The sequence below is a fragment of the Triturus cristatus genome, chromosome 9 (assembly GCF_964204655.1).
Source record: "Triturus cristatus chromosome 9, aTriCri1.1, whole genome shotgun sequence".
Taxonomy (NCBI): Eukaryota; Metazoa; Chordata; class Amphibia; order Caudata; family Salamandridae; genus Triturus; species Triturus cristatus.
The window spans coordinates 883,434,285-883,451,713 of NC_140592.1; the positions used below are offsets into that span (position 1 = coordinate 883,434,285).

General features: G+C 41.8%; 1 protein-coding gene across 1 annotated transcript in view; it reads right to left on the reverse strand.

Moving 5' to 3' along the window:
- Positions 1–17,429, reverse strand: part of LOC146799016 (cholesterol 24-hydroxylase-like) — a 275,481-nt gene that overhangs the window by 201,642 nt on the left and 56,410 nt on the right. The window contains exon 3 of the mRNA XM_085626413.1: positions 951–1,032. Within this exon, the coding sequence (XP_085482539.1) occupies positions 951–1,032 (82 nt within the window). The remainder of the gene's footprint in view (positions 1–950; positions 1,033–17,429) is intronic.

A 17,429-nucleotide genomic window follows, 5' to 3' on the forward strand; every position in this document is an offset into this window, starting at 1 on the left:
GGATGAGAGGCTGAATGGATGACAAAATGTAAAGGTGGATGAAACAAACAAACGGTGATGGGAGGAATACTTGCAAATTGCCTAACCTCTGGCAATCGCTTGTGGTAGCATCTCAATCCATTGTTCTTCTTCTCCCCATGCCACCTCAGTTTGGACCAAGCCATATGGAAATCAGCCTTGGCCCTGCTCCCCTTGGGAACAGTCCAGCCCAAATTGCCAAGCCAGGTCCTCCCTGAACCAGAACACAAGCAACGCAGGATCGGTTTCGCTCTAGTTACTGGCACCACAAGACTTGTAAATTTCACTGTGGAAACTATGTTTTTGAGGTAGTACTACTGTGCTGTGCGGGGTGACTTAGCTATGAAAAATGCTGCTGAAGAGAACCCATGGCCATTTCATTCTGCATATAATTAGACCTGCTTTTCTAGATCTACAATTTGCTGTGATGAATGCAACAAAGCGTTTGTGAATATTCATGGGTAAAAGGACCTAAAGCTTACTCTTTAATGGCATGGAAAGTGGCATAAAACCCAAGTAAATTGATATTTTTTTTAAATCTTAGTGTACTGAAACATATACAATAGGGCTCTTTTAAACCTTACTGACTAAACAAACGATTCGGAGGAAAAGCTAAATGCTGATTGAGATTATATGTAGTGATTATTTGTCAAATTTTTGACAGAATCCAGTTAGCATTACTTCTAAGTTACTTTCTAGTACTCATTTCTCTTTTTAACTCTGCTGGTTTCTTCCTGTTGTTTCACAGCATTGATTGCAATATACAACCCTGATTAATGTTTCTGTGCACAATAGTATTCTTGATGGATTCAGAGGTCTCCAAGTGTGAAGACTGCACTTTACTCATTAAGACCACAATAAATATTTTTCCATTTCACAAGGATGCAGTCATAGAAATGTGTACCTCTGTGCAGACTTGCGGCTTACTTTACCTTTATTGCTTGAGGGCTGGTTATAACCAATGACACGATATGAAAACCATTAATACGCACAACTGGACCATACTTCTCAGCCCTGCAGGGGTACATAAAGAATACATGCAATCGAGTTAATAGACTAATTTTTATATTGTGCTCTTTATGCTACTATCTGCCAAATATTCCAAACAATTTATGTCAGAGGCAATTTTCTGTACATGCTGGTGAGTGGAATTTATTTTTAAAACACCCACACTACCAATTTACTTGTTTTTGTAAGTTGAGTTATTTTACATAGCGTTCAATAATGGCACGGGCAAGCAAAATAAAAATGGGTGGCACCGTGTAATCAACCACAGAGGTTTTGCTAGGAATAACAAAATGCCTTTAATTACATTTTGGAGAAAAGTTGTTTTTCTACACTCCTGATCCTTGGATCTAGAATGTAATGCTACATCGTTCAGATAATTTATGTCATGGAATTATTAATTGTATGACTGACATTTTTTACAACTGATCCAAAATGTACCTGTACTTAACTATGTTTTATTTTATTTTATTTATCTTGAAGTGTGCAGGTGTCTTGCATCTTATATCTGGCTCCTCTTTTTTTACGCCTTGACCTCAAAACAATAAAATTTCTGAATTTAAAAAAAGTCATTTAATTACTTTTTGGAGAAAAGTTGGCTTTCTATCTTCCAAACTCTGGTTATTACATTACATAATTTTAGCAAGGGGAAATCGGTTTTATTGCCTAGTCTTGACTTTGAGTTATCCTAGATCATATATTTATCAAATGTTTTGATTACGGCAGCAGTGACGAAATTGACTTTTAACTAGATAAGGAACTTGTACGTAGTAAGCTTTGTGTAATGAGACAGTGCTACGTTCATTCAATTGTACGCAGCTACCTCATGGCACAACAAGAGAACTTAAGACAATGCATAATGCAACAAATTGCCCAAAAATTGGCAATGGCTAAGAGGCGGAAACCCCAAATGGCAAAATGTAATTTTTCTAGGGATTCTGTCTGCGCTTCGAAATAACTTTGCATCAGAGCAATTTATGCAATTGATCAAGAACTTTTAGAGCCTGATTATGAGTATTGACTGTGCGGGAGTGTGCGGCATGCCACTGTCACGCTCCCGCACGGCCAACACTCACCGCAGCCCACCTGCTAGATTAAAAGTATTTTTGTGGTCTGGCTGCGTGGCGGTCCCACAGCGGTGCAGTTTCAAGGCTCAAAGTGAGCTTTAAACTGAACCATCAGGGGAATGCACTACACACTCCTGCACGGGAAGGACTACACCATGTTTTGCCCCCCTGCAAAGGGGCAAGAGGAGGCCCAGTAGGGCCCCTTTTTCTTTCCTCTCTGCCAGCAGTTACATGGACGAAGAACCTCCATGAGACCGCTGGCAGTGAGGAAAGTTGTAATATGCTTGGTAGTGCCTAAGGGCACCACCAAGCCTATTGCAGCCTCAAGACCGCTGCACCACCACACCATTGATCTCTGATCACTGTCGGTTGTGGCAGTACAAATGTGGTCTGACCGCTCTTGTTGTAAAAGGCCAGGACGGCCAGACCACCTGTGCCCCAGTGGCCGGACTGCCACTGCTGCACCACCTTGAGTCTGTGGCGCAGACCACAAGACTCATAATAAGGCCCTTAAACTGGATTGAGGATTAAGCAGGAAGCAAGACCAATTTATTTAAATCTGTGGTGATATGCACTCTATGGTTAGTAGCAGGGGCAGATGTGCCAATATGTTTTGGATCCTCTGAAAATGAAACATTTGCATTCTACCAAGCTCGGGGTACAGTCTTTTACAATAATCTAATTAAAAGGTGATCAGTGAAGCAGTAACCAGAGGACAATGTTTATCGGGAACCAGAGGCAGTAATCGACTGAAAATCTGAAACTGATGGCGACATAATTTAATCACAGTGTTAATAGGAGTTGTAAGGATAAGCTTCATTTGAGTTCTGCTAACTGAAACGATGAGGTTGACAAGTGTATGAGTATATATGAGTATATAACTAATCCAATTTACACAAACAGTATAATGTCCCACTCCACTTCCAGTGGCCCACCGTTGTTACCACTCATATATAAAGAATATATCAGTCAATGGAAGGAATGGAGAAATAATCAATATCCAACAATCAAATATTGCAGTCCAAAGAAATTATTATCCAGAAAAGTCTCTTCCAATTAGATTTCTCTATTTTTTCCTTGCGTTTTTCATATATGTTGCTCCAACAAACTCTCAGTAGTCCAATCAATTAATTATACAAGTTTTTATATAACCACTGCCTGTGACTACTACTGAGAATTTGTTGGAGCAACATATATGAAAAAACGCAAGGAAAAAATAGAGAAATCTAATTGGAAGAGACTTTTCTGGATAATAATTTCTTTGGACTGCAATATTTGATTGTTGGATATTGATTATTTCTCCATTCCTTCCATTGACTGATATAAGCTTAATTTGAGCTTAATATCAAGGAAGGTCAATAAAAAAAACCTAACTTTACATGAGATCTAGCAATATGGATGTAAGAAATTGGGTTATTGGTTGGCCGGGGTGGGAGACCCATTCAAGCAACAACCACAATACTTGTCAGGGTGAACAACAAAAGCCGCTTAATTAACCTGTGCATAGCCCTCTGGTAGATTGGCACAAAAGCAGTCATGTGTAAAGTATTTATGCAGCACACAAACAGGGATAAAGTGAAAACACCACACAAGAAAAATCCTAAATTAATTTGGAAATAAATAAAAGGTTACCAAAATGACAAAAATCGAACCAGTAGAAGTGAAAATATTGAATTCTAAAGTTTTCTCTGAAAATCGAGTCTAGAAGTGGAAAGTGCCATTCTCGGTTATCTGGTTGTGTTAGACTGCAGACAAGGGGACAATCACAAGTTAAGGCCAACCACAGCAGAGCTTGGGTCCGATGCGGGGACCAGGTTAGTCTGGCTAAAGTGTTACCTTCTCAAGTCCAGCATGAATAATTACGTTCGCATCAAGGAGGCAGCAAAGCGGAGGCTTTTGATGCGAAGACATTGAGCATAATAGGCGGTCATTGGTGTAACGTGAAGAGCTAGGGCCACCTCTTGGGCATCAGGAATAAACCAGCAGAGGCCAGAATATGTTCTAACACAGATCAGAGCAAGTTGGTGCTGGTCACCTGGGCAGTTGCAGGGAAGCCTCTGGGAGCTTTTTGTGTTCCTGTAGTTCTCACAGGAAATCACCCAACTGACCCTTGGAGTCACTCTGAATATCCTGGGATCAAGACATGCAGGTCCAATCTTCCTTCTTCAAACAGCAAGCCAGTCCTTCTGGCAGCAGGGCAGTCCTTCTTCTGAATCTTATACATGTCCACGAGTGTTCTGATGAGGGGTTCTGAATGTCCTATTTTTATACCTGGTGCCAGCCTTTATGTGGGGAAAGTTCCTTATTTATTCAAAACTGGTTCTCGTCAGTTCTTCAAACTGTCTGGGGCAGTAATAATCAAAGGACGGCCCGGGGGCGGCATGCAACCCTCCTGACCATTAAATGTGGCCCCCTGGTCAACAGCAGCACTGGGCTGATGTTTACTCACATCAGCACTAAACTTAAAAAAACCTTAAATAAAGCATGTTTCTAAAGTTTAATTGAAGTTAAAGAAAGAAGTAACTACTGTGTCCTGTACCACTTAACTTTAGGAACACCTTCATTTTGAAAGACATCTTGTAGCAAACGTGTAAATAGGATCTCTTCAAAATTAATAAAGTGTATTTCATAAATATGAAGAACTGTTTTAACTTAGTACATCAGGTTATATCTGTGCATTGAGAAGCAATAGTTTTAAACATGAATTTGGAAACATGCTTCCTCCCCACCCAGACAACAATGCCTATAGAGAACTAAGAGGCAAATCAGTTCTTGTGTGCACCTTTTGGGTTGTCTGGGTTGCTATTATACAGAAACAACATTATAGTTTATTAAATCAAACACTGAGAGAAGGTTTTGTACAACCCGGGTCCTGAAGTCATGTATTTGGAGGTCTTCTTATATGTGATGAAGATAAAGGAGAGCAAATAAAAGAAAACAATTGCCTAGTATCACACAATTTGTTCAGGTGGAGAAGCAGGGACAGATCCAGATGTTGCAGTTTCACATTGTGAAATCCAGCCACTAGATATACATGTTTTGTTTTTCCTACACCCACCTTAACATCCCCTGCTCCCTCAACGGCCACCCTGCTGGCATCAATGAGGACCTTGGTCACATCACAGACCAAACCTTTTGGCTCCATGGAAAATGTTTACAGGTACCCATGGTCTAGGGTGACAAAGCCAGGGAAGGCCTTGTGCCATGTTCCTTTGTGTGTGGTTCTTTTTCTTGTCAATGGTCAGGACGGCAGCTTGAGTACAGAGTTTTCTTCAACGGAGATGTGAAGTCCAGTGGTCCGGTGAAGCCTTGTTTCTCAACCATGTTTGGGGCTACCTATATATCGACAAGTAGCGGTAGTCTATGAGCCTCGGACTAAGGGCTCAAAAACTGTTATATTCTGAGCAAGTGTAAATCATATAATAAGTCTGTTATGGTGGTCCCAGTAGTCTGAAGAGGTACAAACAGTCAGTTTCCCAGAGGTCCTCCATTCTTAAATGCCGATAAATAAATGCAAAAGGTTGTGCTGACAGTGATCATGACCAATAACTTGGGATATAAAAAAAATAAGTCCCATTTTAGCCGCAACCTCCATACTGAAAACCTCAATCCTTAGTGAATACAACACCCTCCCTAAAGCATCCTTAACAAACGTTCTCTGAGATAATTAAAAAAGAACAACAATCCCAGTTAAAGAATGGAAGAAGAGATTCCACTAGGAGTTCCTAAACATTGCAGCTGATGACACAACGTCATCTCTTTCCATTTGCCAGTCAAGTTGGGGAATCAGATGGCCCCTACAAGGAGGCATATGTATGGGCTAAGGAATAACCCTGTATATAATGACATTATTACAATTATCAAGAAGTTAGGACATGTGTAGAGAGACATTACTAAGAAGCCCCTGCCATCAGTAGCAGACCAACAGCACTTCCTTAGACAGGGTGTAGGGGTTGTCAATTATGTCATGTTGTCTAAGAATTAAGTAAAATAGATAATTGGAATGATGGCATCCGTTGTTTGTTCCCAATGCTCCTGTGGTTGAGTCGTTCAAAGTCTCTGTAGCTGAGGAAGATGATCTGCAAACCTCTGCTTGGAGAAATTGGATGTTAAGGATCTGTGAAGAAGTTAAATTTGCCATTTTATTCGATTTTCAGTTTCGTAAGATAGAGTATGGCATACACTATATAGGATTGTTGATGATGTTTTTTATGAGGACAAATGCCCTGCGTGCCTCTTTGACTGATAGTGTGAAGTCGAGGAATAATACAATTCTAGAACTTTCATTTGAAAAATGATGTCCCAATTCCTGTTCACAGAACAGCCAACACATGGATATGTAGGACCAGGCCTTCTGCTCTGTGCGATAATGCTCAAATCAAGGAATACAGTTGGTGGTAATGGTGATTCAATCAATCAAATCAAACTTTATTTGGTCGTTCTGACCATAAAAGTGCAAGTGCTAACCGTACAGAATTACAAGATTGAAGACATTGCAGTGTTACAATGAATTTGTTATGACTGTAAAAAGTGCTTACAGTTCGGAACTTCAAGTTTGAATACATGACAAACATTCACAATATACAATTACAATGAGTTGTTAAAAAAAATATATAACAGTCAAGGTAAAACCAATTAAAAAAAAGATCAATCGGAAAGAATAAAAAGTACAGTTAGCATGGGGAAAGCCCCAAAGTAGTGCATTTAAAATCCCACTAAAAATCACATAAAAAAAGATTAAACTCTGCGCTAGGTTGCAAATGCCTAGTGATACTGCCTTGTTCCCGTTAGGGGGTTTGAGAAGATGGAGTGGAAACCGTAGGGACACCAATTCACAACTTTAGTGTGTGCCTTCGATTTTATCCTCATGTTCCCAAGAAACTTGGCTACTGCACACGCAATTAGTGGTCTTGAGTCAGATCTTAGGATGCGCAACACATCTTGGTGGCATCATGTTCCCAACAACCTGCAAACGGATGCCAACCATTTGCACCTCGGCGAGTTGACAGCGGGCAAGCAAAGAAAATGTGTGCAATAGACTCAATGGAACTGGGGCAGCCGGGGCAATGCAGCTGCACATGTGTATGTTGTCGCAACTAAAATATGAAGGAATTAACAGGAAGAGATCCAAAGATATAGAGCTTTCTATCCTGAGGGATCGTAATGACTTCCATATGCTCATGTGCGCTTTGGATTTTGAAATCCAAGAATTCTGATGTAAGGCGGCCGCCTAGTGAGTCTGATAGATTATTGTGGGCGACCCAGTTCCAGCACTGCGACTTGACCATCCCCTTACTTGGTAGCAAACAATTGGTGGTAATGGTGATTCAATACCCTGTAGCAGAGAACCTTCATTAATGGAAATTGGATTTAGGGCAGTACTGCAAGTTATGTGTACTCATCCATGAGGCTCGCTTTTCCCTGGTGTTACAATTCAAGTACAGATATTACATTGTGGCTCTGCCTGAGGGCTTATTGAGAGGGGAACCAAGTCCCAGGCCTCACAGCCAACACTCCATGAAAAAGGAAGCTGCCTGAGATAGGCCCAGCCAAGCCGCCCTACCACATCCGTGAGCTTGCACTACCAGCTTCTCCTAATACTGTGGCCATGGCCACAGCACCTCCAAGACAAAGCAGCAGCTGCAGTGAGTCTCTCCAACTCACGTTAACTCTCATGCCAGAGGCGCATGCTGCCCCTGCTCCAGTGGAAACAGGTCATAAAGCACAGGGTTGGTTCTCTTCTCTCGCAGGGCAGGTGCCAGCGCCCAACACACAGGCCACATCACACCAGGCCTTGCCCAATCTCAGTCAGCAGCAGCACCTCAATAATCCCTGTGAGTCCTGCAACTGCTCTCTGCACATAGGAACTTTACAGAATGATTCTTAGTTAGATAACCTTTAGGAAGGGCTTCAGGTAACAAATTCATTAATGAAATTGCAGTGTGGTTGAGAGGAGCCACAGGACAGTGTGGCTGTTTTGGCTGATGGCACTCTAGCGCCCCCTCTTCAGATCTTTCTTGATTATAGCATGGGAGGATACTACTACTCTATTTAGATTGCATCTTAATAATGTCCTTGACATTTTTTTCAATACTTTGAACAACCGACCTCACTGAGACTGAAACAGCATATTTTAACTGATTTACTTATGAATTGTCTGAGATTTCCCTTACAAACATCCTCACTGATGTCAATAATTACCTTCATAATTGTACAGCAGAACTTCGGCCACCAAAATACTGTGGTACAAGAATGTCAAGGTCCAAAATATTGACTTTAAATATGTCTACTGTCAAATACTAGAATGTCTATTACAAAAATATTGGGGACCATAATATTGACATTACGTAGGTGAGAGTATACAAATTTAAATATAACTTACATTATTAAACCTTTTTTTTAGAGTTAACTAATTTTGTTAAAAAAAGTAACTCATTTTTAAAAAGGATGTATAGCATTAAAAAATATATTACTTTAATAAGGGTTAAAACATTTATTCATGCAGGTACTTTAACTTTAAAATAAAAAATATACATATCTAATATTAAATTATAAATTAAAAATATTAACTAATAAATATAATTCTTGAACAAAAAATAAATTCACTGAAAACACTAAGACTAGGAACATATATAATAAATAAGGCATTTTGAATAAATGTATCAACATATTTTATGAAGCCATTAAAAAAAATGGTAAATATATATTACTAAAACTAATGTTTATCAATTCCAAAGACACATAAAAAATATAAATGTAAAATAAACAGAACTAAAAAAAATTAATTGTTTGAAAATGTATACTTTAAAATAATATACCCGCAAAATATTTTCGAAAACAATATACAGAAATAGCTAACTCCAATCTAAAAACAATAAAATAAGAACCTATTCTAATACACCAATTAACAACATTCCAACAAAAAGTAGGAAAATAAATGCACTAGGAGTGGGGTAAGATTTACTATTTTAAGGCTAATCAAAGACTATTTAGGGAAAATGCATATGCAGGGATTTTAAATATACTATTCTAACTCCAGTCCAACAAAAATTAGGTGAACTGCAAACATTACAGCGAGTCAGATTTACTATTCTAACTCCTGTTTCACAAACGTTGTAGAAAGTGTATGCACGGGGGTAAACACTTACAATTCCGGTGTAACAAATATTATTGAAAGGGTCATATTTTCTATTGTAATTCTAATGTTGGGGAAACAGCATACATTGGGGAAGCATAAAATGTACTACTCAAACTCCAGTCTAAAAAACATTGAGGACCGAAAAAAAATTGGGTGTGAAAATTAAATGCAGTGCATACAATGGGGGAGGCAGGGCAGATTTACTATTCTAACTCCAGTCCAACAAACATTGAGAAAAGAACATACATTGACTGGTCATATTTACTATTCTAGCTCCAGTCTCCACCAAACACTGGTGAACATGCATATACTGAGTGGGGAGGGGGGAAGATTTACAATTCTAATTTACATCTGACAAAGATTGAAAAAGCGCATTTAGGGCCTGATTACGATGTTGGTCGGAAAGGCTCCGAACGGCATTCGGATTCTCCGGAACCGTGTCTGAACCTATGTTTCCGACTGACTCAGGAACCTTTCTGACCAACCGATTACGATGGAAAGGTAACCGTTCAGTCAGTCCGATTCAGTTCTGACCGGCATTCGGAGATTCTGAGTCGGTCGAAGCAGAATCGTACATCTCTATTGACCGCGTTTCCGACCGAAGCAATACCATGCCAGATTCGGACAGCCTTTCCAAATCGGTTCGTCCGACATGGAACGGCTGTCAGAATCAGACTTTGGGGGCCTGTAGCAGGCTCCTTTTCACACGGAGGTCTCAAGTTGGTGACGTAGGGGTACCCAAGTGGCAGGCGCCATAGGGTGCCTGTGACAGGGTGCAAGATTTTCCGCAACCATCCCATTTTTGAATGGGAACATGTGTTGTTATTTGTAACACAAGCTCCCTTTGAAGTCAATGGGCCACTTTCTGAAAGGTGTCCAGAACCATCATAATTGGTCGGTCAGACTCGCCGGATGCGAGTGGGTCAGAACCGTTTCCGAAGAGGAGTCGGTCGGAAGAGTTTCCGTCCGACATCTTAATCAGGCCCTTAATGGTGTGGGGGGGGGAGATTTGCCATTCTAACTCCAGCCACCAAACATTAGGGAAAGAACAGACATTGGGGGAGGAGGGTAAGATGTACTTCTCTACTCCAGCCTACCAAACATTGTAGAAAGTACAAACATTGGGGGGAGAGCGAGAGAGAGTTATATTTACTATTCTTCTAACTTTATTCTAACAAACACTGGGGAAAGTGCACATACCTATGGATCAAATTTACTGTTCTATCCCCAATCTAACAAACATCGAGGAAAGTGTTCATATACGCTACGAACTAAGTAACAATTACAAACATTTTAATATGGTAAAAACATAATAAAATATAATCTAATTTTAAATTTTGTATACATCAAACTCATCCAGAAAACAAACACAAATCCAAAATGTCTGTATAACATACAGTAATTACTTGACCTCTGTGGCACCTCTGTGCTGAGGCCTGGTCTGATCCCCGGTTTGCGTAAACCATGAATCAGACACCGGGGCAGTATTGTGCTGAGAACTGGAGTTCAGTGAGCCCTAGAGCCCTAGATTGGGAAGCAATGAAAGTTCTTCTCTGTAGGGTCTGTATCAAGAACTCCTATGGGGTTTGTCGCCAGCTGGTAAGCGACATTGACAAACATGAAAAGCAATAAAAAATACTGGAGGTGCTGCACACTTCCCAGCCACCACAGTTCTCTGTTTGGCGTGAGGTCTAAACTGAGCTACTGGAGGACTGCCACAGACTAGAAATCCATACGTACAAGGCTCCATATGCAAGGAGATAAAACGGGTGTATTATTAGCCCGATTAGTCATGCGGGAAGCTCTCCGGCCCCCAATCCTGATCCCTCATAATAATGTGAGAACTCAGGTCTGTACACGAGTGGTTGGAAGGGGTGAGAGCACACTGCTTCACCTCCCAGCACAGTCCGCCCCTTAGCATTATGGTAAATGCAGTTGATGTTACATGCTTACTTGAATATATCCTGGAGTATTCCACCAAATTTGGTGCAGGTTAGTGCTGTAATTCTCTAGACACGTGTTTCTGGATATCATCCGTAATCAGCAGAGATAAAAACGACTTTAATCTCGGGTTGCTGAGCAGGCTGCCACAATTCTTTCAGGTCTCAGTACCTCTCACAGGCGCACAAGTGCATCTCCATAAGCTCGTTATGTCTATGGGTCAAGGGAGCCTTTTCAAACAGGAAGGGGTGGGAGCACACTGCTTCACCTCCCAGCACAGTTCGCCCCTTAGCATTATGGTAAATGCAGTTCATGTTACATGCTTACTTGAATGTATACCTGGAGTATTCCACCAAATTTGGTGCAGGTTAGTGCTGTAAATCTCTACACACGTGTTTCTGGATATCATCCGTCATCAGTAGAGATAAAAACTAATATAATCTCGGGTTGCTGAGCAGACTGCCACAATTCTTTCAGGTCTCAGTACCTCTCACAGGCGCACAGGTGCATCTCCACAAGCTTGTCAGCGCAAAGGCTCAAGGGAGCCTTTTCAAACAGGAAGGGGTGGGAGCACACCGCTTCACCTCCCAGCACAGTTTTGGTAAATGCAGTTCATGTTACATGCTTACTTGAATATATCCTGGAGTATTCCACCAATTGGGCGCATTTCCAGCAACCCAAGATGACTTTTCTTTTGCTTTCTACAACTGCTGCTCTCTACTGATGAAGGGCTGAACCCAGAAACACATGTCTAGAGATACACAGAAATGTCTGCACCAACATTGGTGAAAAACTACAGCACAATTTAAAGTAAGCACTAATTTTGTACTGCATTTACTATTTATTTTCTATTTAGGGAGTTTTGTAAAGCGCTTGGGGACGCACAGCGGCGTGTCCCCGCGCTAAGGAGCGGCTGCTAACTGGAACCTACAGAAGTGGAATACTTTACTGTTCGAATAGTGTAGTTTTGAGCTTGGCTCTAAAGATTAGTTCAGATGGTTCGAGACGCAATATTAAGGGTAATGTGTTCCATCTGACGGCTGCAAGGTACCTAAAGGATCTTCCGCCCATCCCAGGATGCAAAGGGGCAAACTGTGCTGGGATGTGAGGCAGTGTGCTCTCAACCCTGTTTCTGTACACGAGCGGCTATCAATGCTGTATTTAATACCCATTTATGTAACACATACACTGAGCGACGATGTCCCTCTTTCGTCGAGCTGCAGAAGTTCCTGGCAGATAATCCCTTACAGGGCCTCCCCCCAGAGTCTAGAGAATCCCTGGATAGCTCTCTCTTGCCGCTATCCAATGCTTGAAGACCACAAAAACTCCGGGTACCAATGCTTTGCCCTCGGAATTTTACTACAAGTATGCAGCGATTATAGCTGATAAGCTCTTAGAGGTATATCAGGAAGCCCTGAGCATCGGAAGCCTAGCAGCCACCATGCGGGAGGCACTGATCATGATGGTGCCAAAACCAGGTAGAGATCCCACAGTAGCCTTGGCATATCGGTCAATATCACTCCCAAACATTGATGTGAAACTCCTTAGCAGTGAGCTGGCAGTTTGCCTACTTCTGCAGTTGCCTGAGTTGGGCCACACGGACCAATCAGGGTTCATTCCACAACAGAACACTTCACAACATCCGACGTCTCGCTCACGTCTATCATGCCCCACATCTCCAAGATGGTGCCTAGGCCCTCGCCCTATTGGATATCGAGTACGAATCTGACAATCTAAATTGGACCTACCTAGGGCATGTGTTGTGTAAAGTGGGTTTAAGACCTAAATTTACTCAATGAGCCCTTCTTCTATATTCTGATCCATCTGCCTGGGTACGATCGGGTTGCATGGTCTCCAAGCGTTTTCAGTTGGCACCAGACAGGGATGTACTCTTCCATCCACCAATATGCCCGGGAGCCCCTGGCGGTGGCCCTGCGACGTACTAGGGGTCCCTTGGGGATAACACTGGAGACGACCAATCATGTTGTCTCTCTCTATGATGACGACACCTTAATAGATCTGTGGCATCCAGCTAATTCGATGTCTAACCTACTCAACATCATGCGTAAATTTGGAGAACTCTCTGGACTCCACATCATCATCATCATCATCATCAAAACTTTATTTGTTTTTTTTGGTAAACCATAAAAGTCACACACATAAAAATACATAAAATGCATAAAAAACATTGAGGCTAAAAGAGAGCAGCTTAACACACATTCCATTACACTCTTTTGCCAGCATCTAGCGGCTGCCCGTCCCGGTACGTTCCGTGGCGGCCGGCGTCCTTCCCACGTTATAAATCAGTCCTCAGATGCGGCGCCGTTCCATCCACTCCGGGTTGATGCATGCTCCCTCCGTGTGGTTCGGTAAGCTTCTCCTTCCGCTGGTTCATCTAAGGGGAACCCCCGGCTTTAGCGGCCGTTCGGTTCGCAATACAATTTTAGGCAGTCGGGCCACCTGTTTACTCTGTGATGTTTATCACTTTGGAGGCTTTTAACTACTTTTCACACGGGTGTCAGCCTCATTAGTCTTTCTCCACAGTTTTGACCACGATTGTGGTGTAACGTTCATTCATGTTTTTTAAGCTCATTGCTGTGAATGTTAGCTCTTGCGGATATTAGAGTTGGGTCCTTTGTCCTGCCACCCCGTTCTTTTCCTCAGTAGCGTTTTTTATTCTAAAAGTTATTATGATGTGTTTCTTTCTAGAGGTCACAATTGACTGCGATTTATCTCACGCTCCTCACCGATGGTTAAGTTCCACGGCTGCGACTTAGTTCCAACTATGCCTTCATGAATTATCTTCATTCAGTGAGTTGCCTACATTTTAGCTTGATTATTCAGCTATATGATTGTCCTACCCCTCTCACCGTGACACTTTATTTTCAGATGTCTCTGTTCTCCTCCACCTTGGGAGCCTACCAGCCCCGTTTTTTTGAGATTCAGCCAGGATTTTTCGAGGTTTTCTTTTTAAGGGTAACTATGGTGATTTATCCCTGTCGGTCCTATTTATGCCGCTTTAGGACCTTAGTCCCTTTTCTAATTATTGTTTCATTATACAGGTGCCCTCCCCCCCCCCTCCACCCCCGCTACCCTGTCCTGATGAAGACCCCGGCAATAAGGACCTAAACTACCTACCCACCTACCTGGGTTTAAGGGGTCGAAACGTCGACTTATCATCCATACCAGTACCTCAATAGTGTATTTTACACTGTGTCTTCTTCTATGTACATGGTTGTTTAAATGATTACATGTCTCAATGAATTTACTTCTGTCTGAATATGTGGCATGAAATACTTTGCCAAAACAATTAATTTGTGATACTGTTCAAATTTTTGTGTCACTTGCCTCCCCCCTCCTAACTATCACTATCAACACGATTTCCTTCCCCCCCTTCCCCTGGGCACTATCTTGCACCTTATTTTGCATAATTGAATTTGTTTTTGTATCTAAAATGAGATGATACTTTTACGGAGTGTGATTAAAGAACACTCTTGCTTCCTCTATTGTCGTTCTAATTTCATAATTTTCCTTATTCATTGTGTTCTATATTATACATACTCTGGGACCATTTCCCTATACTGACTAACACACATAACGTTCATAAAAGAGACACGACATGACCATCTGGGTTTGGTTAGAAAAAGTTAATTATCAGTTTTCACTCTCAACAGGACAATTTTTCATTTTCAAACACTGCACCAGACCCCAGAGGTAAAACAAACGTTCTTAAAAGTGCATAGTGTCTTTTGTTAATGCAGAACTATCCTGATCAACAAAAGTATTTAAACACAGCATGTAGACATTCAATAAAGTGCAAAATGGCTTTTCAAAGTGGTGGGAAAGTTTTGATCAAATGAAATCCATGGTCCTTTTTTCATTTACTTTCAGATATAATTTAAATTTCAGCCAAGATATACTTCCTTATAGATGATCATTGCTAAAGTGCATAGTGCTCTGCAGGTTACAGATAATCATTTTAAACATACTCAAAAAGCAATTATTTTCCAACTGACCTCCTTAAGCGAATTGTAGCGGAAATAATTCTATATATCATTTTGCAAATATATTCTGATTGAAGTAGTCTGAGATAGAACAATGCTGACCTGCATTTTCTGATGTTCAAAAACCTTAAGAGTGGTAAAATGAATTCCCTGCATGGTTTAACTCACAAAATTAAAGAAAGTGCAACATGTTCTGGCTTGAATTACAGTCATGGGGACAGGGATTCAGATAGGCATCATGATATGTATGACTAGGATACAACTCCAATAAACGAGCAATGCCAAATCTGAATCTAGCGAGGTACACACTTTTAAACTGATTAAAAGGGTACAGGAGATATGGCTCAATTCCTTCAGTGGTAACCATGGGTAAATAGTCAACTACCTGCTTTCTACCATGCTCCGCATATTCTCTGCGTTCACTTAAAATATTTTAAAAATCTCTTTTTAGATGGAGTTTCATGACAGAGGCAATAAGATGACAGTTTGTAAAAAAATCCTGCCTCCCCCCCCCCGTATGAGCCAACTGGCTCTTCACATAGCTGAGCCATGGTACTTTGTGTGCATGGTCACAGTTTAAACAATCTTGAATTATTTCTTGGTTAAGGGCTGGTTCTTCATACCCAGATTGTGTGCCATAACATAGTTGGGGTACTTTGTATTCGATCCGCCAGGTGGGATTAGCCGCAGTTACCGATGGCATATGATAAGAGGGCAGACTGGAGGGAGGCAGACAATCTTCCGAGGAATACATTTTCCGTAGTATGCATGATAGATGAATTACAGAATCCCCACACCCCAGCTCCATGCAAAATCACAGCACTGCATCGGGAGTTGTAGATGTTAATGAGGGTCTTGGTCGGTCTACAGCCAAGTTTCCTAGAGAACCTGAATAGGGCTTCAAGCGTTCTATTGAAGCTCCTCTTCTTGACCTCTGAGAGAAGGGCCCAAAAGCCACATCAACCCAGAGACGTCTATTAAGAAGGCTGGCCGGGGTTCCAATGAAGGAGCTTTCTGAAGTCGGACTCCCTTGGACAACTGACACTGTTCGATACTTGAGGGTATGATTAACACACAAGGCTCCATCTTATCTAGCCGTAAACATAGGAAGGGTAAGAGTGGGGCTTTTTAGAAGGGATTCACCGCTTTCGCTTATGGGTAGGATAACCATTGTAAAAATGATCATCATACCGGGGTGCCTCTATGCACTCCAAAGTACCCTATATGCAATTCCTAGGCACTATTTTTTCACACTGGACAGTCTTATAGTGGATCTTCTTTGGTGCCATCATGTAAACGAGTCAAGTTAACCACACTTCAAAGAACAGTGGGTCTGGGAGGCATAGAGGTTCCACGTCTGGAACTTTACTATATGGCAGCGCACCTCCAACACACGATTCATCGGTTAGACCCAGACGACGATTGGGAAAAACAACTTTTGCAGGGCACACATGAGGAAAAACCCCTCCAGGTCTTACTAATAAGAAGATCTCAGGTTCCTTCCACTTTTCCCTACATTATTCAGTTGGTGGCGTGTATGAGGGAAGGAGTGGTTCGAAGGATGCTTCGCCGGGCCCTTTGTGCCCCGGATATGCCAGTCTGGGTAGTGAAACCCTTTATGCAAATCGCTGATACCATGCCAGTACAGAGGCGTAGAGATGGAGGATGTGCTACTATGGGGGACATTTATCCAGGTGGGCAGTTTATTATTACCAGGGAGGGAGCCATAGCCTCCTTTTCTTTAGGTAAGGGACAATACCTCCAATACATAAAAAGTTTGACTACAGCCCGCGTGGTGTGGCCAACGTTTCCTGAGCTACCACCACAATCCAACACCCTGATGATACTCCTAGATATGGCCCACGGCCATAGACTGATTTTCCACATCTATAGGGAGCTCCGTGATGACCTGTCACTTCATTCACTCAAGGTACAGACCAAGTGGGAGGAGATATTGGGTGATCCCCTTGCGGCTAAGGAATGGGTTAAAATTCAGGAAGGAGTGCGAACAGTTAGTTCCAATGCACGATTCAAACTCCTGCAATATAATGTTATACATCAAACATACATTACCCCGCAGACCTTATACGCCATATACCCCACTAGATCAGGCTGCTGTGTGCTGCGGGTCCCTGACAGCAGACTTCATACATATATGGTCGTGCCCCTCTCTCTCCCCTTTCTGCCAGGAAGTTGTACACAATCTAAATAGGGCTTCAGGTTGGGTGGTACTGCTAGAGATCCATCAGGTCTTAC